The sequence below is a fragment of the Schistocerca americana genome, chromosome 1 (genome assembly GCF_021461395.2).
Source record: "Schistocerca americana isolate TAMUIC-IGC-003095 chromosome 1, iqSchAmer2.1, whole genome shotgun sequence".
NCBI classification, from domain to species: domain Eukaryota; kingdom Metazoa; phylum Arthropoda; class Insecta; order Orthoptera; family Acrididae; genus Schistocerca; species Schistocerca americana.
In genome coordinates this window covers 479,104,603-479,127,016 of record NC_060119.1, presented here as the reverse complement: position 1 = coordinate 479,127,016, position 22,414 = coordinate 479,104,603, and the positions used below count along the sequence as shown (strand labels likewise).

Sequence of the window (22,414 nt, the reverse complement as noted above, 5' to 3'; positions counted from 1 at the left end):
TCATGCAGGAAGTATCATGAGAACAAGCCAATACCATATGGTAAATTTATTGATTGGTTGGGGGGGGCAAAAAAAAAAAAAAAAAAAAAAAAAAAAAAAAAAAAAAAAAAAAAAACACACACAACCACAGTCCACAAGAGGCATGGTGACTTCATTAGCACATTTGCAAGGTATGGCCATCACATATGCAGTGATAAAAAGTTACTCAACTGCCCATTGCAAAAAACATTCATTCATGAACAATTTGCAGAAATAATGGGAATGAATGCAGGGCAGGAGATGGAGCTGGAGCGATAGTTACTGAAGTTATTGGCCTTTACATCCTCTACACACACACACACACACACACACACACACACACACACACACACATCCACTTAAACTTGCTATGAAGTGCAACTTTACAAATCTTTCCCATGCAATACTGTATTTTATCTCATTGGCTGCTTTCAACCATTGCAAATGCCCAAAAAAAAAAAAAAAGAAAATTCTACCATTACAGATTGCAGGGGTTGCAGACAGATTCAAATTTCATTATAGATGTCTTCTTTAATGATACTTGGTGAAGACTAAGATTAAGTTTTTTTTTGTTAGTAGCCAACAAAGACTGGTTGTTATATATGAACCACAACATGTACCAGTATTAAAGAACATTTCTGTTCTGTTAATTTTCAAGTAAAATTATCTTCATGTACTGTTGTCCCTCCAGTAACTGTAACTGAGAGAACAGGCATAATATGTTCTACTGTACTCAGAACAGAATATTCATTGGTCACTGTGATGCATGCAATTTTATTTATTCATCTGATAATTATCCTACTATTGTTCAAGCAAATTTATCTTAGAACGCATGCATGTGATTGTGCATCACGGACATGGGCTCTCAGTTGACTGGTCTCATACATTAGTGACATCTGCCTTCTACTGCTCTCTTCACTGGCACAGTATGCAGTAAAATCACGCCCCTTGTTCAATATAAGTATTCCATATGATGTCATGATGGTACTGTCTGCAAATCCAATAAAAAATAAAAAATTAATATCCCACTATAATGTGGCTGTTCTTAACATCTCTAATATGTGGAAAGAATAACTCATCCTCACAATCTGTAACTTGCAATGGGCCTTCAGATCTATGTGCACAGTGTCTTTAGACTGAAAGTCATTTATCTTCTTTTGCAGCTACTGCAGTCCACACACTAAGAACTATTGTTAGTGTCATGCTTCTGGTTTAAAAAATAATTATGTACTAGCTGCACAAAGATAATTGCCCTTTGCAGACTAATTTTATATAACAAATAACTTATTCCTCTAAAAGATGGTTGCCAACAAGGTCGGGAAAATGTTCTAAACTCTGCAGGAATTCACTGTTTGTTGTGAAGGTGGGAAGCATTGCTTGGGCAGTAGAAGTAGGTTGATACAGTATATGTGCCTTTTAATGTATGTCAATGCTTTTATAAGGTTTGTTTAAGACATTCAGAATGGCCTGTAGATCATCATCTGAGCAAACCAAAAAAACATTATTAATAGTGTTATGCATTCAATACCATTAGTAGAATATACCTTTTTCTGGAGCTTAAGTCCTTTTAGGTTGAGTAACCCTCAGTTAGTCCTGCACTATATTTCTATACTCTGTGGTAGTTGCTTTGACAAGATGAATGATTGCACCAATAAATATTGCAAATGGTGGGGTGACCAAACATCTCTGTTTTATCACTTATCACAAATTCAAATGATTTTCAGTGTCCATTACTGGAAAGAACACAGCCTTTCGCACTGTTGTGCAGCAATCAAATAACCTTAATGTATTTTTATGGGTTGTCAATTAATCCTAGTTTCCTCTAGAGTTCATCTCAGCTTATTGAGCAAAAGCCTTCACAAGGTATGTCAAGGTTTTGCTTTCTGCATTTTTCTTGCAGCCTGGTACTGAAGATTTCACCGGTAACTGAGAGCACTTACATTCCAGTTCAAAATTGCCGCAATAATGCAAAATCTAGATGTAATATAAACAATATTTAAAACACTATAACTGATACAAACATATAGCGAACTTCTGAACATACCTTTGGCAGGTTTGGCAAGAAGCTCTTCATGAAATATGTGAATTATTTAAAACATTCTCGGTTTTCTTACTGTATCAATTCGAGATAAAATCTCAAGCTTTTGATGATGTCCTCCATTGTCATCGTCAGGAGCAACTGACTGTCTTCTCTGCTGCTATGGTAGCCTTTTTATAGCCCGTGGACGGCTTCTGATTGGTTGGCTTGTGATTGGTCAGCGATTACGTACTGCTATCACAGACGGTGTCAATGTGTGCGCCGGTGGAGCCACCACTTCCATTGGAACGTAAACCTTGGAAGGAACATCTTTGCTGCTACTCTGCATCAAGCGCTCGTTTCCATGCACAGCTCAGATGGTATCCGCTATCACAGTTAAAGTTCTTTTGGCTCATTACTATTTCAACAGCCTCAATAAAAGAATCCCTGTACATGGAGGCATGGGACAGAATTTTTGCTTCATCGAACAACATTTTATGCTTGTTCATGAGGCTGTGCTCTGCAATTGTCAATTTCTCCAGTCTCTATGTTTAATATGGTGTTGGTGTTCTGCACAGCGGTCGGAAACGGTACAAATGGTCTGACCTATATAATTGCTTCCACACTCACAGGGGATATTATAAACTCCAGGGGCCCTAAGGCTGAGATTGTCCTTAACAGGGCACATCATCTCCTTAATTTTCTTAGGAGGACGAAAAATCGGTCTTATACCGCATCTACGCAGGACTCTTCCTATTTTGCTGGAAATAGCACCACAAAAAGGAAGAACCGCAATCGGTGTTTCATCCTGTGAGTGTGCAGCATTTTCATGTTCCTTTTTTTGGAGAACACTGTCTTTATATTGCGGGCACCATAGCCATTCTTTCAGAACACATACTTCAGATGGTTAATCTCGGACCTTAAGTGGTCCTCGTCAGAACCAGTTTTTGTTCTATATACCAACGTGTTCAAAATGGCTCTCTTCTGAGCAGGATGAGGGAAACTCTGTGCATTCAGGTATAAATTGGTATGTGTTGGCTTATGGTATACAGAGTGGCCAAGACGCCCGTCCGCCTGTCGTCATACTAAAACGTCTAAGAAAGGCAATCTCCCTTCCTTCCCCATCTCGACAGTGAACTGGATGTTCGAATGTATGCTGTTCATGTGTTCCATGAATTGTTCAAGAGCTTCTGCGCCATGTGGCCAGATCATAAATGTATCGTCAACATAACGATAAGATAAGGATGAATGGAGGGGAGCCGAATTTAATGCATGTTCCTCAAAATTCTCCATAAAAAAGTTTGCCAGTGATGGAGACAATGGAGAGCCCATCGCCATACTATCTGTCATTTCATAAAATTTGTTACCATACAAGAAGTAAGTGGTCGTCATCACATGCCGGAACAACTTTAAAGCTTCAGGAGGAAAAAGATCCGCCAGCATTTTCAAAGTGTCCTCCACCAGAACTTTTGTAAGCAGCGATACCACATCCAGGCTGACTAAAATGTCATTTGGACCAACTCTAATCTGTTTGATTTTCTCAGGATATCGTCAAAAGCTTGAGATTTTATCCCAAATTGATACGGCAAGAAAACTGAGAATGTTCTATATATAAGTGCTGACATGAAAGGCTTCGTTCCCATGTGCATTATTGTACAAGAATTTAAACATTTTTCAATGGATAATATAAAATATTTAGTATTTTCTTCCAATTAATGCTATTATGGCTGAATGTTTTACTTCTTTCAATATGGGAAAAGCAATGGTTAATTCGGTACTCTAGGCATTAAAGTGCTACACAGTTACATTACATTATTACTATAATTACTTAATGAGAAATTCATGTTGCAATTCCAGTGAGATGACTTTTATGCTTACCTATACAGATTTCTAAGCTGTAAATATCTCAATTAATGCTGCACTTTCTGTAACAAGTACTACGCTCTCAGAAGCAGCTCATATCACTAAAGGAGACAAAAACTGAGGTCTTTAAAATTAAAAATGCATACATCTAAGAGAGAAATTTGGAAAGTAAGTTCTGACTGAATACTGAATGGGGAAAAAAGGAGATACAGTGACCATATTGCACACTAATGTAAAGCTTTGGTAGTAATGCACCAAGCAGTTGAGAGAGATAACTGTGACACTGTGCCTGGTGCAGTAAAGGTTTTGTAATGGCCAATGTAATTTATAATCCTGTCAGTTGAAGTGTACAGAGAGCATTTGTTGTCTGTGGGTAAAAAAGGAAGACAACCCAAATACATTTACAACAAAATTTATTTAGATTATTGGAGAAAATGTTATGAGTGACGGTGCTATGAGACAACAGTGCAGAATGTCTTCAAACACTGTGTATGATCTGCCAAGGAGTGGACGAACCTCTATAATTACCAATAAAATTGTACAAAATTGAGCAAAACATTCACAGAAAGTCACTGTTAACAATAATTAAATTATGTAGTCATTTGTCTCATTTTTCACAAACAATTTGCACCAACTAACATAATACTGCTGAAGTTTCATGCGTTTTGAGTACCCAAATTAACTAATGACCATAACGTCAATAGAATGGACTTTCTCCATCACACTGTTACATTTAATGAGACACAAGTTCTGTACATTAAAAATGAGAAAATGGTGGTCTATGGAGTGAACTCGCATCAGTCAACCAAGGGAACCTTTGAAATACCACTATATATTTTCTTATAATAAGCTTGTGGTCAATGGCTTTTGGGACAGTATCAGTGTGCTTTGGTTCAGTTTATGGTACAGAACACAATGACCATTTCCACAATGGTCAGTGAACCATTAATAAACCTACACTAAAAAGCATATTTCAAAACAATGAGACATATTTAGTTTCTGCATAGAAGCAGTAAAGTTTGAAAACTGCTCACAAGTTTGACCAATCTCCATACAGCTCTGATTTGGCTGCCACTAATACCTTTTTCGAAGCATGAAACAATGGCTGCTTTAATACATTTCACAAACTATGAGGAGCTTCAAGCTACTATCAAATCATGGTTAGGATTGCTGGTGGCAGAGTAGTACAACAAGTTACACAGAATCTAGTCCATTAAAAAATTCCTGGCAGATTAAAACTGTGTGCCGGACCGAGACTCGAACTCAGGACCTTTGCCTTTCGCGGGCAAGTGCATTTGTTACAATAAGTGAGGATATCACAAGAAATTATGTTGAAAACTACTTTGTTGTAAAAGTTTTAATGAGTATACAGCAAAAAGTCATTACAGATGTTAGCCTTTTCATAATGGACCAAATTGAAGTTATTTTCCAAATTTTCTTCATATTTTAGCAAGCAAAGAAAATGGTAAACATTTTTAAAGTTGAGCTTGGCAAATCTAAGAATTGAATGAGTTATGAACTTTAAAAGGAAAAGTGTCATTGTCATGATTCCATCCTGGATTTTCCATTATCTGAACTTTATAAAGATATATTTACACATGGAAATTTAGCAACACAGTTTAGCTCTCATTAAATCTGTATTCTGTGGTTAGCAACTTCTGGTTCTAAGCTCTTGAGAAGACATAGGTGCAGTAACTTCTCTCATGATATGATACAATCAAATCCAGTAAGAAATATAAAACTGAATATACTGTCATTATGGTCTATAGTTTGAAATTTTTGAAATGCCAGCCTATCATCAAATACCTATTAACCAAGCAAATAACAATTTTAGTGTCTGATCTTTGTTCTCAGTGCACGTTTTATAATGCTGTCAACACCAGCAGAATACTAGTGTGTGATATGTTTATGATTCACATGACTCAGTTAACTCATAATAGCCAGAAGCAACAGTGTATTACACTGTGAGATGTTAATGATCTACACAACTCACTTAGCCTGCCAACACATTATTCACATGCTTGTTATATTATATGCTTCTAAGGGCCACAAAGTGTGTAATTTAAATTTACATCACGTGAGCTTGACTTACTACACTTCATATATTGTAGTTTATTACATTACATGCTGTAATTAAAAGCTGCATATGATGCTTACCTAATTTGTATCACATTTCATGCTTGATATATGACAGGAAAACATTGTACAGCGTTGTGACAGAGTTGACATACATTAATCTGTAAGTTGGAGGCACGAAGTAGAAATTAATGAACTGACTTGGAGGCCACACCAACCAATCCGCCTGAAAATTTAGTCAATTTATGAAAATTCTGCTGTTAAATACAAGAATCTTTAATCAGTATCGTATGTTTATCATTATGAGAAATCTGAGGCTATTAGAATCATCAAGTTTTGATGTAGTAAGGGTACAGAAGTTGTTGAACACAGTATTTGCAAGTGGCTACCTGTTAGGAAGTACATCTTGTTGTGCTGAATATCTTGCGATATCTGTGCGCAGGTGGACGATATCTTATTAGTGCATCTTATGTTTATCTCTCTTTCCCACTTCCAAATGAATGACAATATTTTATCCCCTTGCACATTTTTTGTCTTGTTATCATTGATAATGGAATCTGTTCTTTGTCTTTTGTTTGAATGCCTTTTTTTCTTATCCAAATAATAAAACTTATTCATCGCAAACTGTAATAATATGAGTACAGTCTGTCCAACACTATTGCAAAGGGAAACCATATTTTCTTCTGTGCTTTAAAACTTCCACTTCATCATCACACTCAGTCATACTGTAACTATGAAATCACAACTACAGGTTACTATCTGTGGCCTACAGTGAAGATGAAATAAAGATCCACAGCTAAAAATTCTGTCTGAAGTGTACAAGCCCTGCATCTTGACTTTACAATACCAAGAATGTAGAATTTTCCTACTTTGAAAATTACTTTCAAGTCTGAAAAATTTTATTTGATTACAGTGACTTAATTAGCAGCATAGTGTTGCTGGAAACCTCATGACAAGTGTACAGAATAATGTTACAGTAATCACAGGGAAAAAGTGAAATTTGAGTTTAACTCCAAAAGTAATTTGAAATCAAAGCAATCAATGAAGTGGTTTTAAAGCAAAACGAACAAGTAAAATATGGCACAATGATATCCAACAAGAAAGAAAAACACAGAAAGAGAGGATTATTTATTAGCAACTCATTTAAAAGAAACTAAACCTGAAAACATGAATTGCTATTGTTTTGTCATTGATTCTACATTTTCATATTACTAAAAATGAAATTATAATAATGTACTTTTAAAAACATGAGATGCCTCTACAAAAAAATGTCTATATTAAACAAAATTTCATGAGTGGCCATGCTTAAATTGAAATCAAAGTCTTGAAGTCTGAAGGAAATGAAGTGTCATGTTACAAGACAAACTTAACAAAAAACTCAAGGAGGCTCCCTCTCTAGATACTTTCTGTAATGATAATGAGGTGTCTAAACAAAATGCACATAATTTTAAATTTCTTGTCCCAATTAATGAACACAACAGTAAGATATCTGAAAAAGTCCATAAGAAGAGCTATTTCAAGCTTCAGATAAGAACAACAAAAGACTCATGCGATTCTTCTATTATCAGAATGGTAGGATGTGTAATTTGAAAACATGTGAAACTGAAACAGTGAACAGTTGATAAATGACAAATCTAACATGAAGAGTGCAGCCTTGGACATCTGGTGGTCAGAAACCCCTATGCTCTACCATGAATTCCAAATAGAGCCATTAGGAGTAATGATGTATGAAGTGTACCAGAAAACTTCTGCAAGACAGTAACTCCCAGTATTTCAAACTTCCAGTTCTTGTTTCAAACTCTATAACCTACATACCCAATTAAGGGTATTTCCACACACTGACCAGAAGAAAGGCAGATTTTTTTGACAGCATCCCTCAGAGAAGTCCCCACCCAGAGATCCAAATGGAGAACCATTTTAGCTAAGAAATATTTTACCTAGAAAATGTGATTATCATTCAGATGTACGGTAGAGCTGCATGACTCATGAAATACAATAGTTATGGTTTTCCCTTGCTTTCATCTGTGCTGTGGTACCAACACAACAAAGGCCAAACAGAATTATGTTACAAAGCTAGATCAGTCAGTCATCCAAACTGTCAGCCCTGTAACTGCTGAAAAGGCTGATGTACCTCTTCAGAAGCCATATATTAGTCTAGGCTCTCGACAGATACCCTTCCAGTGCGGTTGAACCTGCTATGGTATGGTATGGTATGTATCATTGAGCCATATAAGATCCATACTTTGTGGGAGACTTATCCTCATAGGGGAAAGAAAATACAAAATGTTTTTATGGGAACGATAACAATAATTTTTGTGCCAATTAGTAGGAATAGTTTTAAGGCCCAATAGTTGGTTTTCTAAATGCCAATGGCACAGCTAACAACATAATAGTTAAATTAACTTGGTTTTTAAGACTCAGTCATTGGGAGCATGAACTAAATTAGAAACAAAGATTTTGCTTTGGGAATCAATCAATCAATCTCTTTATTCATCCGTTAACAATATACATTGTATGGATGTAGTCACTTACAATACAGTTTCTTATCTTTAATTTGTTTCAAAAACTTGGATAAGTTTTGTATATATAAATATAATGGAAGGAAACATTCCACGTGGGAAAAATTATATATAAAAACAAAGATGAGGTGACTTACCGAACAAAAGCGCTGGCAGGTCGATAGACACACAAACAAACACAAACATACACACAAAATTCAAGCTTTCGCAACAAACTGTTGCCTCATGAGGAAAGAGGGAAGGAGAGGGGAAGACGAAAGGAAGTGAGTTTTAAAGGAGAGGGTAAGGAGTCATTCCAATCCCGGGAGCGGAAAGACTTACCTTAGGGGGAAAAAAGGACAGGTATACACTCGCACACACGCACATATCCATCCACACATACAGACACAAGCAGACATATTTAAAGACAAAGAGTTTGGGCAGAGATGTCAGTCGAGGCAGAAGTGTAGAGGCAAAGAAGTTGTTGAAAGACAGGTGAGGTATGAGTGGCGGCAACTTGAAATTAGCGGAGATTGAGGCCTGGCGGATGACGAGAAGAGAGGATATACTGAAGGGCAAGTTCCCATCTCCGGAGTTCGGATAGGTTGGTGTTGGTGGGAAGTATCCAGATAACCCGGACGGTGTAACACTGTGCCAAGATGTGCTGGCCGTGCACCAAGGCATGTTTAGCCACAGGGTGATCCTCATTACCAACAAACACTGTCTGCCTGTGTCCATTCATGCGAATGGACAGTTTGTTGCTGGTCATTCCCACATAGAATGCATCACAGTGTAGGCAGGTCAGTTGGTAAATCACGTGGGTGCTTTCACACGTGGCTCTGCCTTTGATCGTGTACACCTTCCGGGTTACAGGACTGGAGTAGGTGGTGGTGGGAGGGTGCATGGGACAGGTTTTGCATCGGGGGTGGTTACAAGGATAGGAGCCAGAGGGTAGGGAAGGTGGTTTGGGGATTTCATAGGGATGAACTAACAGGTTACGAAGGTTAGGTGGACGGCGGAAAGACACTCTTGGCGGAGTGGGGAGGATTTCATGAAGGATGGATCTCATTTCAGGGCAGGATTTGAGGAAGTCGTATCCCTGCTGGAGAGCCACATTCAGAGTCTGGTCCAGTCCCGGAAAGTATCCTGTCACAAGTGGGGCACTTTTGTGGTTCTTCTGTGGGGGATTCTGGGTTTGAGGAGACGAGGAAGTGGCTCTGGTTATTTGCTTCTGTACCAGGTCGGGAGGGTAGTTGCGGGATGCGAAAGCTGTTTTCAGGTTGTTGGTGTAATGATTCAGGGATTCCGGACTGGAGCAGATTCGTTTGCCACGAAGACCTAGGCTGTAGGGAAGGGACCGTTTGATGTGGAATGGGTGGCAGCTGTCATAATGGAGGTACTGTTGCTTGTTGGTGGGTTTGATGTGGACGGACGTGTGAAGTTGGCCATTGGACAGGTGGAGGTCAACGTCAAGGAAAGTGGCATGGGATTTGGAGTAGGACCAGGTGAAACTGATGGAACCAAAGGAGTTGAGGTTGGAGAGGAAATTCTGGAGTTCTTCTTCACTATGAGTCCAGATCATGAAGATGTCATCAATAAATCTGTACCAAACTTTGGGTTGGCAGACTTGGGTAACCAAGAAGGCTTCCTCTAAGCGACCCATGAATAGGTTGGCGTACGAGGGGGCCATCCTGGTACCCATGGCTGTTCCCTTTAATTGTTGGTATGTCTGGCCTTCAAAAGTGAAGAAGTTGTGGGTCAGGATGAAGCTGGCTAAGGTGATGAGGACAGAGGTTTTAGGTAGGGTGGCAGGTGATCGGCGTGAAAGGAAATGCTCCATCGCAGCGAGGCCCTGGACGTGCGGAATATTTGTGTATAAGGACGTGGCATCAATGGTTACAAGGATGGTTTCCGGGGGTAACAGATTGGGTAAGGATTCCAGGCGTTCAAGGAAGTGGTTGGTGTCCTTGATGAAGGATGGGAGACTGCATGTAATGGGATGAAGGTGTTGATCTACGTAGGCAGAGATACGTTCTGTGGGGGCTTGGTAACCAGCTACAATGGGGCGGCCGGGATGATTGGGTTTGTGGATTTTAGGAAGAAGGTAGAAGGTAGGGGTGCGGGGTGTCGGTGGGGTCAGGAGGTTGATGGAGTCAGGTGAAAGGTTTTGCAGGGGGCCTAAGGTTCTGAGGATTCCTTGAAGCTCCGCCTGGACATCGGGAATGGGGTTACCTTGGCAAACTTTGTATGTGGTGTTGTCTGAAAGCTGACGCAGTCCCTCAGCCACATACTCCCGACGATCAAGTACCACGGTCGTGGAACCCTTGTCCGCCGGAAGAATGACGATGGATCGGTCAGCCTTCAGATCACGGATAGCCTGGGCTTCAGCAGTGGTGATGTTGGGTGTAGGATTAAGGTTTTTTAAGAAGGATTGAGATGCAAGGCTGGAAGTCAGAAATTCCTGGAAGGTTTGGAGAGGGTGATTTTGAGGAAGAGGAGGTGGGTCCCGCTGTGACGGAGGACGGAACTGTTCCAGGCAGGGTTCAATTTGGATGGTGTCTTGAGGAGTCGGATCATTAGGAGTAGGATTAGGATCATTTTTCTTCGTGGCAAAGTGATACTTCCAGCATTCCTCCAAACCTCTCTCCCAATCCGAAACCTCTGTCCTATCCAAAGGCCTCACCTTCAGCCCCACTTCCAGATTCAACCAAACAGCCCTCGTCAAAGATTTACTGTCCTACACTCGTACTCTCTGCTGGAAGTATCACTTTGCCACGAAGAAAAATGATCCTAATCCTACTCCTAATGATCCGACTCCTCAAGACACCATCCAAATTGAACCCTGCCTGGAACAGTTCCGTCCTCCGTCACAGCGGGACCCACCTCCTCTTCCTCAAAATCACCCTCTCCAAACCTTCCAGGAATTTCTGACTTCCAGCCTTGCATCTCAATCCTTCTTAAAAAACCTTAATCCTACACCCAACATCACCACTGCTGAAGCCCAGGCTATCCGTGATCTGAAGGCTGACCGATCCATCGTCATTCTTCCGGCGGACAAGGGTTCCACGACCGTGGTACTTGATCGTCGGGAGTATGTGGCTGAGGGACTGCGTCAGCTTTCAGACAACACCACATACAAAGTTTGCCAAGGTAACCCCATTCCCGATGTCCAGGCGGAGCTTCAAGGAATCCTCAGAACCTTAGGCCCCCTGCAAAACCTTTCACCTGACTCCATCAACCTCCTGACCCCACCGACACCCCGCACCCCTACCTTCTACCTTCTTCCTAAAATCCACAAACCCAATCATCCCGGCCGCCCCATTGTAGCTGGTTACCAAGCCCCCACAGAACGTATCTCTGCCTACGTAGATCAATACCTTCAACCCATTACATGCAGTCTCCCATCCTTCATCAAGGACACCAACCACTTCCTTGAACGCCTGGAATCCTTACCCAATCTGTTACCCCCGGAAACCATCCTTGTAACCATTGATGCCACGTCCTTATACACAAATATTCCGCACGTCCAGGGCCTCGCTGCGATGGAGCATTTCCTTTCACGCCGATCACCTGCCACCCTACCTAAAACCTCTTTCCTCATCACCTTAGCCAGCTTCATCCTGACCCACAACTTCTTCACTTTTGAAGGCCAGACATACCAACAATTAAAGGGAACAGCCATGGGTACCAGGATGGCCCCCTCGTACGCCAACCTATTCATGGGTCGCTTAGAGGAAGCCTTCTTGGTTACCCAAGTCTGCCAACCCAAAGTTTGGTACAGATTTATTGATGACATCTTCATGATCTGGACTCATAGTGAAGAAGAACTCCAGAATTTCCTCTCCAACCTCAACTCCTTTGGTTCCATCAGTTTCACCTGGTCCTACTCCAAATCCCATGCCACTTTCCTTGACGTTGACCTCCACCTGTCCAATGGCCAACTTCACACGTCCGTCCACATCAAACCCACCAACAAGCAACAGTACCTCCATTATGACAGCTGCCACCCATTCCACATCAAACGGTCCCTTCCCTACAGCCTAGGTCTTCGTGGCAAACGAATCTGCTCCAGTCCGGAATCCCTGAATCATTACACCAACAACCTGAAAACAGCTTTCGCATCCCGCAACTACCCTCCCGACCTGGTACAGAAGCAAATAACCAGAGCCACTTCCTCGTCTCCTCAAACCCAGAATCCCCCACAGAAGAACCACAAAAGTGCCCCACTTGTGACAGGATACTTTCCGGGACTGGACCAGACTCTGAATGTGGCTCTCCAGCAGGGATACGACTTCCTCAAATCCTGCCCTGAAATGAGATCCATCCTTCATGAAATCCTCCCCACTCCGCCAAGAGTGTCTTTCCGCCGTCCACCTAACCTTCGTAACCTGTTAGTTCATCCCTATGAAATCCCCAAACCACCTTCCCTACCCTCTGGCTCCTATCCTTGTAACCGCCCCCGATGCAAAACCTGTCCCATGCACCCTCCCACCACCACCTACTCCAGTCCTGTAACCCGGAAGGTGTACACGATCAAAGGCAGAGCCACGTGTGAAAGCACCCACGTGATTTACCAACTGACCTGCCTACACTGTGATGCATTCTATGTGGGAATGACCAGCAACAAACTGTCCATTCGCATGAATGGACACAGGCAGACAGTGTTTGTTGGTAATGAGGATCACCCTGTGGCTAAACATGCCTTGGTGCACGGCCAGCACATCTTGGCACAGTGTTACACCGTCCGGGTTATCTGGATACTTCCCACCAACACCAACCTATCCGAACTCCGGAGATGGGAACTTGCCCTTCAGTATATCCTCTCTTCTCGTCATCCGCCAGGCCTCAATCTCCGCTAATTTCAAGTTGCCGCCACTCATACCTCACCTGTCTTTCAACAACTTCTTTGCCTCTACACTTCTGCCTCGACTGACATCTCTGCCCAAACTCTTTGTCTTTAAATATGTCTGCTTGTGTCTGTATGTGTGGATGGATATGTGCGTGTGTGCGAGTGTATACCTGTCCTTTTTTCCCCCTAAGGTAAGTCTTTCCGCTCCCGGGATTGGAATGACTCCTTACCCTTTCCTTTAAAACTCACTTCCTTTCGTCTTCCCCTCTCCTTCCCTCTTTCCTCATGAGGCAACAGTTTGTTGCGAAAGCTTGAATTTTGTGTGTATGCTTGTGTTTGTTTGTGTGTCTATCGACCTGCCAGCGCTTTTGTTCGGTAAGTCACCTCATCTTTGTTTTTGTATATATAAAGTTTTTTATATATAAAAAATATTACTTTTCCATATTCATATATTCTTCCATGCTATAAAAACTATCTGTTAGTTAAAATTGTTTAAGATCTACCTTGAATTTATGAAATTCTTTAATTTTCTTTATTGTAGAAGCAATGCACTAAAAAGTATTTTGGGCTGGTAGTTTACACTTTTTTGGTAGAGTGCTCCTTTGTGGGTGTCTCTGTGAAAATCATCCCTGTTCTTTGTTTCATGGTTATGAACATGATTATTTAATGTTGAAAATTCCTGATGAGTTTTCAGAAAGCATACACATTCATAGATGTATAAGCTAGGAAGAGTCATTATTTTAAATTCTTTAAATATTTCCCTGCATGACACTTTGCAGGGAACCCCTTTCATTAATCTAATAGCCCTTTTTTGAAGTTTGAAAGCCTGTTTTGCCGTACCTGTATTTCCCCAGAAGATCACACCATATCTAAGCAAACTGTTCATGTAAGCATAATAGGCACATAGCAATGATTCAGTGTTGCAGCATTCTCGAAGCATTCTTAGCACGTAGCAGCATTTACTTAATTTTTTTACTCAAAACTTCTAGATGCTTTTCCCATCTCAAGTGCTCATCCACCCATATACCGAGGAATTTTGTGTATGGAGCTTGTGCAATAACATACTTCCCTAACTCAGCTTTTACTCTTCTTCTAGTGTTGATATGAAGAACTATCCAATATTTATCTAATATTTATCTCATCAAGACCAAACTTTATGGATTCTAGCACCTCATAATGTTTCTTGAACTAATTTCAACCTGGTCTTGTTGGGAATTTACGTGTAAAATACCTTGGGTAGGCCAGCACACCCAGAATAATTTGACACAAACTGAAGTTACAAGAAAAAAATTTGTAGGGCAAACACTGTTTAACTCTAAGGTACATAGTCATAGAAAAAGTAACTGAAAAACATGTTATCTCTGTTTCATCAAGACTATCTGAAGCCAAAACTCTGAATTCCGTATCTATTTTTATCAAGAAGTTTTCTTGAATTTATATGTTGTGTAACTCTTCTATTGAACAAGTGACTTAAATCTCAAACTCTTACTTATGTAAAAAAAATGAGGAGGTGTAAGACAACAAAAAACATGAGATTTATGCCAGAGAAAATGCAAATTTTATATGGCAAGTTTACAAAGCAAACTTTGTATGCTAAGTTTATAATGTTTATACACATCAAAACCTACATTTTTTTCTCTTGAAACAGAAGTCAATAAATGAGACAAGTATGGGAGTTAATAAACTGAGCCATATTAGTAATAGATTTAGCTGCTTTTGGTGCATGTTCCATCCGTTCTGTGCTTTGCAGCATATAAGTAGTAGAATGAGTTGCACAGATGGTGCATGGCTCAATAGAAAGAGTTGCAGTTCCGTGCAAGCTGTATGAACATGAAAAAGAGCAATGTTGTGACATCAAAATATAGCTGCCAAAACTGTAGAAAAATGAGTCTAATTTTCCTAGTCTCTTTGGAATAATTTCATTCTCACTAAAAAATGTGTTTTCAGTTACAGCAGGCATCATCATTAATTCCTCAAGTTATCACATGATTTCAGTTAGTTTTTCCAATAGAGACTGTCACATGATGTCCACCATGTGTTGAGAATACTGCTGATCCCACTGCCCCCCACCCCCACCCCCCTTTCTTTTCTTTTTTTTTTTTGAGCAAACTGTATAACCAGTATTTAAACTTTTCCTCATCAGAAAATGTGTCACATTATTATATATATTTAACAATATCTTCAAAAACTTAAGAGAGGTTTCACAACAAATTTGACAGAAAAGAGAGGAAATTATAAATGAAATTCTAGCAGCAGAGAATATTTATAATAACTGAAGAAAATTGGTATGGTAGAGAGTATGCATGTCATTTGGCATAGCAAAAACAACACTGGTGCCATCACTCAGAAGAAAAACAGTACATACAGGTACTGCATCTCTGAGTTTCACCCTTCTTGGAGGTTTCTTCTCATACCTGTGCCATGCTGAGAAGAAAGACTGGGGACCAAAAGCTTTCTGAGAGCATCCTTTCTCCTTTCTAAGGATTTCAGTGTGGAAAGGCAAACAGACCATTTCTGTGTGTGCTACTCTTTTTTTGGGTTTCTGTGCATGAAAGAAATCTTGTATTTTCTAGTGTTTTTAAAATCTCACTTATCACAATACCATTAATATTTGCATACTCAGCATTAACATTTAAGCAAGAATCAGTTTAAGGCAGAAGAGGAACAGCTAGAAAAAATAACAAAGCCCCAGTATGACTCCTTGGAGAACTCATGAAATGTTAAACTTAAATGATGAAGGGAGAAAGTATAAAAAATGCAGACAGGGTCATTCCACATCAAATCACGCAAGTCATGTCACCTGTCATCTCAGACTTTCATGAAACTTTGCACATTTGCTTATATACTTATAACATAAGAACCTGTGAAAAATCTTTTTGCTCTCAGACTAAAACTTTTTTATATCGAATTTTAAATGTAGTGATATTCTAATAAGTCAGCCCTGCAAGAAAGTCAGTGCAAAATGTTACTTATCTACATAAATGGTTTATGAAGCTTCTGATTTGGATTTTATCATTAGCTAAGAGAACCACATATGTAACAAACATGGAATTATTTAAGCAGTAAAGCTACAAAGAACAATATAAAAAAATTAATATGTCACCTTCCAATTTCCAGAAAAAGTACAGACACATTGGAAAATGCTTATATCATGTTTCTCCTACCTGGTGGGAACTTATAATTGGTCTTAAATAATTCCCAAGACAGTACACACTGTAATAAAATAAAATTATTAATGGTTTTTCTACGAATGGACACACAAATAAAACTGAAATCACAATACTTTGAGTTGTGATGAAAAAATAATAATTATTATTATTATTCTAAGAAAGATCATTCATACCCGACATCGACTGTTTCAGATTTTCACAAAACTTTTTCTACTTGTTACTTTCTGTATGGCAATAGTCAATGCAAAACTTCTCCACATAACATTATGTAGTTTGAGGGGAAAAAATGGAATTTTTTTACAAACGTAAATGCCACAACTGAAGTTTGTCATTTGGATTGCATTACTTCAGACAACAATAACAATAATAACAATGATAATAACATTAATAATAACAATAATAACAGAAATTATCTTATATTCAACATACCACTGTCATATTTCCCCAGATGTCACAGAGGGGAAGTATTTTTATTGGAAAAAAAATTAATAACTATTTTTGACTTATGGGAATATAGAAAATCAACCTAAGCTGTTGTGGTCCGAACAATGATTTTTAAATATGTAAGACACTTTCTGACAGTTGATACAAGATTGATTTTTATTGAAACTCTATTGTTATTATTAAAAAAACAAGAAGCCTTCTGAATTTTTAGACATATTGGATGTTAAACTTCCTGGCAGATTAAAACTGTATGCCCGACCGAGACTCGAACTCGGGACCTTTGCCTTTCACGGGCAAGTGCTCTACCAACTGAACTACCCAAGCACGACTCACGCCCCGTCCTCACAGCTTTACTTCTGCCAGTACCTCGTCTCCTACCTTCCAAACTTAACAGAAGCTCTCCTGCGAACCATGCAGAGCTAGCACTCCTGAAAGAAAGGATATTGTGGAGACATGGCTTAGCCACAGCCTGGAGGATGTTTCCAGAATGAGATTTTCACTCTGTAGCAGAGTGTGCGCTGATGTGAAACTTCCTAGCAGATTAAAACTGTGTGCAGGACCGAGACTCGAACTCGGGGCCTTTGCCTTTCGCAGGCAAGTGCTCTACCAACTGAGCTACCCAAGCACGACTCACGCCCCGTCCTCACAGCAGGTCCCGAGTTTGAGTCTCGGTCTGGCATACAGTTTTAATCTGCCAGCAAGTTTCACATCAGCGCACACTCCGCTGCAGAGTGAAAATCTCATTCTGGAATCATCCTCCAGGCTGTGACTAAGCCATGTCTCCACAATATCCTTTCTTTCAGGAGTGCTAGTTCTGCATGGTTCGCAGGAGAGCTTCTGTTAAGTTTGGAAGGTAGGAGACGAGGTACTGGCAGAAGTAAAGCCGTGAGGATGGGGCACGAGTCGTGCTTGGGTAGCTCAGTTGGTAGAGCACTTGCCCGCGAAAGGCAAAGGTCCCGAGTTCGAGTCTCGGTCTGCACACAGTTTTAATCTGCCAGGAAGTTTCACATCAGCGCACACTCTGCTGCAGAGTGAAAATCTCATATTGGATGTTCATTTAACATATATCACATCACTGTTCAGAAGGCCATTCAAATGAGATTATGTAAACTGACAACCTATAGTAAGGCTGCCGCATGGAAGTATAGAGCCAAAAGTTACAAATTTAATTGAGACATTTTCATTACAAGGTTTAACTTTATTTATGATGTCAAAATAGCATCTTTAAACAACAATTACTCTAGCAACACTAATGCTAATTTAAAACGTACATGTTCAACAGTGAAGATCCCTAAAACTATCAATGAAACTTCTTAAAAGCACCTCTGTTTTTAATCCACTGTGACAAATTATATTGTGTTAATTACACATGCTTTTCATTAAAGTAATATATTCTGCCTAATGATGTTGATTTAGGTACAGCAACAGCACATAAAATGTTTTCCAAAGGCACAAAACAAGGGTCTTCCTTCTCAGGCCAAAATAATGTGACTGCTGTTCCAGGTGGGTGGAGAAAAAGTAGTTCAGTGTCACCTTCTTCATTACACACATTTCTGATGAAGGCAAAGTACCACCTGTCATCACATACAGCTGCTAAAAAAGAATTTTGTTGAGGACAAGTGCATGTCCATTGAGGGACATTTTCATTGAATGAAAAAATTGAGTAAGGCTTTTCAGGGCAAGTTACTCTTCTAATCTCTAAAGAAACACAAGAAAGTGGTTTGTAATGGTGAAAATTCCTGGTACCAGGTATTGTGCGGGTTGCCAAAATCTCTTCTCAAGTTTCTTGCATAGGAAATCTACATTGACTTCCTCTAAGAAGTGAAAAAACGTTTGTCAATATTAGCTTTGCAGAAATCGAAAAACACCAGATGCAGCTATTATTTGTGCATCGCCTGCCAGTTTAAGACTAGCTCTTCTTAATATATGTTATATAGTAGCCCCCAAAGCATCGCACACAGATTTACCGTGGCGAGTAGCAAAAAAGGAATGAACAGCGTCAATAAAAAAATCGTTTTTTGCTCACCACAATTTTTTAAAGCTTTTTCTATTTTTATGTTAAGTAGCACATCCATCAGTGAAATAATGCACTATCTTCACTAGTGTGTAATGCTGTGCCAGCCACTTAACCATTTCTTTCTGGACAGCATTTACAGATCCTACAACATCATGTTCCGTGTCATCACTTATAAACCAGTTCTTCACTATTATCAAGTTACTTTCTTCATTTACCACATAGACACACACAGGATGGATTGTACAGCTGCTTCTTGTCCAGTGGTAACTCTGAATTTCATTCTGAATTACAAAACTGTAGTTTTCAGCAAAGTCCATAAATAGAATTGCTTTTTTCAGAGTTAGATTTTCTTTCAATTTCTTCAATGATTTTGACTGACACTTAGATATAAATGAGTGTGGTTTAAGTGCCTGTAATTCTGTTACCAACAAGTCTATGTATTCATCAACAGTAGCAGATGGCTTTGCCATTTCTGCCCGATGATCTATGTTTATCCACTGGCTGAAGTCAATTTCATTATCAGCATCTTTGTAAGCTAATTTCTGTTTTAATAATTCTGACATTTTGTCATCACTGGGGCACTTAGTGCAGTGATTAAGGGTATACGGAACGCCCTATGCTTACAATGTTAAATTGAGCTAAAAGTTAGGAACATTTTCTCATTTGTTATTTGGACGATACTCTTGATTTTTTCACAGAACGCAGAGATATGTTCTGCTTTTATGCTGAATTATTAATTTTGAAAAAATAATGTATAGTTTTTCAGATATTTTATTTTTTGTAAATGTTAAAAAAGTTATACATTTTAACAAGTATTTTAAAATTTACATCCATTAATACAAAATAATTCCACATATCTTTTAATTAAGATATATTAGAAGGTCTTAAGGAACAACTACAGAAAATTTAATCTTTCTTCTATAAATAGGCCCTGAGAAAATGTACCTTATACACAAAAAAACTAAAGTTACGGGAAATTAGCTTCAAAGTTTTTACTTCAGTACAAGCCTGCTCCATAGCTTGTATCATCAGAATCGTCCAACAGCTTCCTCTTGATGGCTCTGCTATGCTGTCTAGCCATCTTTGAATATACTTTTATGGCATTATCTGAAGACCTGAGCCGTTCCTTGTCCAAACAAAGCATAACTGCGGCAGTTCGTAGTCCTACACAGAGCCCCAACTTCTGCAGAACTTTGCACTTTGTTATATTGCCCTGATTGAATGATGAAACAGCATCATAAACGCCAAAGTGAAGTGTGTTTATACCCACTAACACAGTTTTAGGTAGTCTATTCCATATCACATGGTTCACACACTCATTTGGATTTTGAGTCCGGCCATGAAGACATTTCTTTAGTAGACTAATATCTGCAAGGTATCGGAATATTGGTTTTATTTCATCCATTATGGCAGGTGATGAGGGTGATTGTATTGTTTCTTAGTTACCTTGCCTCTGTTGTACTTGCACCAACTATCATCTCCTTTTGGACATAGCCCATGTTGGGGATTCTCATTGTTTGAAGCTGTATGAAAAAACAGAGCCCAGACTGCTCTTCTCATTAATTCTGCATCTGCTGTATTCTGTCTTATTGCTAGACCATAGCACTTCTGAATATGATCTATTGTAGCATCTGTCAGTCTATTTTTCCCATCTAAAGTTTTTCCATCGCTCAATTTCTTGGCTTTCATGCTAGTCTTGAGCCGTCGAAGTCTTGATCCCATCCTTTTCTGAACATGGCCAACACACTCCAGTTTGGAAATTTTCACATCGTTACCATAGGCTCTCAGTTCCTCAGTTTCTTTGAAAGCCTTTGAGTCACCATCTCCAAGATAATTTATGTATCTAACGTTGTACCATTTTACAGAGTGTTGATAAATACTTCTTACACCAGCAACTTCCATACCACCACTTGACCCATAGTAATTTGCCATGCACTCCTCTTCATGTTTATTTTTCATTTTCTCCTTGCATCTGCAATGCTTGGAAAGTATTGCCACATCAACTACCTTACCTGTGTCCACACTTGTAGCTGTTACTACACCATTCAGAGATGTGTGGCCTCTCTTCTGCCAGCTTCCATCAAAAGCTATGGGCAAGTCTCTGCTATTATTATTTTCAACAACTGCTTCCTCAACAGCATCTTTCATGTTTTCCTGTGCCCATCTTCTACAGCAGAGCCTATTGCAATTATGTGTTTGTTAAATTTTGAAGGTGGAGGAGGGAGGTTCATCACACCACACAACATGGCACCTGCAGCCCTGCCCTTTCCTATACACTGTCATCCATAAACCAGTCTAATGTTTGTATCATATAGTTTACCAGTATCTGCAGTAACATGTGAGGAATTGAAGAAAGTAACACTGTGTTTGCAATAACTGCACATCAACTCTAATTCACAAGCAAGTCCTATATGTAAGTTTGTTTTCAATGAAACACCACATTTTCCACATTGTTTGCAGCACACATTGTTCTCCAAAACGTCTGATAATAAAGAGACGTTAATTACCTCATATTTTGTAGTCCCAGCATTTAGTTTCTTGTATTCTTCTTCAATTCCAGCTAGTTTTCTTCTTGAAGCACTTTCCGGTGTAGTGGCAGCAGCATCACTCAATGTATCACTACCAGTGTTGAGGTTAGTCGCTACTGGGACATCAGACACTGATTAAGATGAATCAGACGAATTTTTAGTACACTTTACTTTCTTGCGCCAATGTACACGCTTTCTAAATACCTTCAGACTAGGTCTTGGCATGTTGAAGGAAAGAAAACTCAATGACTTCTCCACATACGACTTTCACAACAATGACATGGATGTACTCACAAAGGAAACAATACAAATGGTGCAGAATCTATTGTCAACTGTCTAGCAGTGTAGCCAACAGAAAAGCTAACTCTCTTGTGCTCAATTATATCTCTGGCAAGGCTAACTATATCAGGTATATTTCGCGTCTCCTATATAAGGTGCGGAACATCATGTGTCGGAATTATTTTAAAAAATTATTTACAATAGTTCTATTCACGCCATCCAAATATTTTATACATGATATTAAACGGGAGAGTCTAAATTTTTCGAAAATGCATTTACCCAAAAATCGATTTTTTCATCGAAAAACTCATTCCGTATACCCTTAAGCACGCAGTCTTAGTTTTCAGAGACACATATAAGAAATTTTATAAGTTTCTTGTATATTTCTTCAATGTGTTCCACATCCATAAGCAGGTTTGGATTCTCTCACTTAAAACAAGAGTATAATTCCCTTAAGTTGCAAATGATGGGTCTTTTTTGCATATAAACATTCTTCTGAATGCTAACTTTGTCTTTTGCTCCTGGTAACATTCTAGTATATTCATCATTTTGGTAGAAATCGGTGACAATCTTTACCTCTTATCAGCAATAACTTCCCTCTTTTTGGTTAGTAATTGATAAAATACCCATTTCTGTTTTCGGTTTCCTTTCTTGT

General features: G+C 39.2%; 1 protein-coding gene and 1 non-coding gene across 3 annotated transcripts in view; one reads left to right on the top strand and one right to left on the bottom strand.

Moving 5' to 3' along the window:
* Positions 1-764: 764 nt before the first annotated feature.
* Positions 765-22,414, bottom strand: part of LOC124604198 (mpv17-like protein 2) — a 44,556-nt gene continuing 22,906 nt past the window's right edge. The window contains exons 3-4 of one of the 2 annotated variants that reach the window (XM_047136458.1): positions 6,056-6,200; positions 765-1,009 (exon numbers count right to left, since the gene is read on the bottom strand). In XM_047136458.1, the coding sequence (XP_046992414.1) occupies positions 6,066-6,200 (135 nt within the window). In that variant the 3' untranslated portion in view covers positions 765-1,009; positions 6,056-6,065. Of the gene's footprint in view, positions 1,010-1,417; positions 1,976-6,055; positions 6,201-22,414 lie in introns of those variants that run through there. The other variant, XM_047136459.1, reaches the window with a different exon arrangement.
* Trnas-cga lies at positions 17,841-17,916 on the top strand. Its single transcript has one exon. It is a non-coding gene; the product is annotated as a tRNA-Ser (tRNA).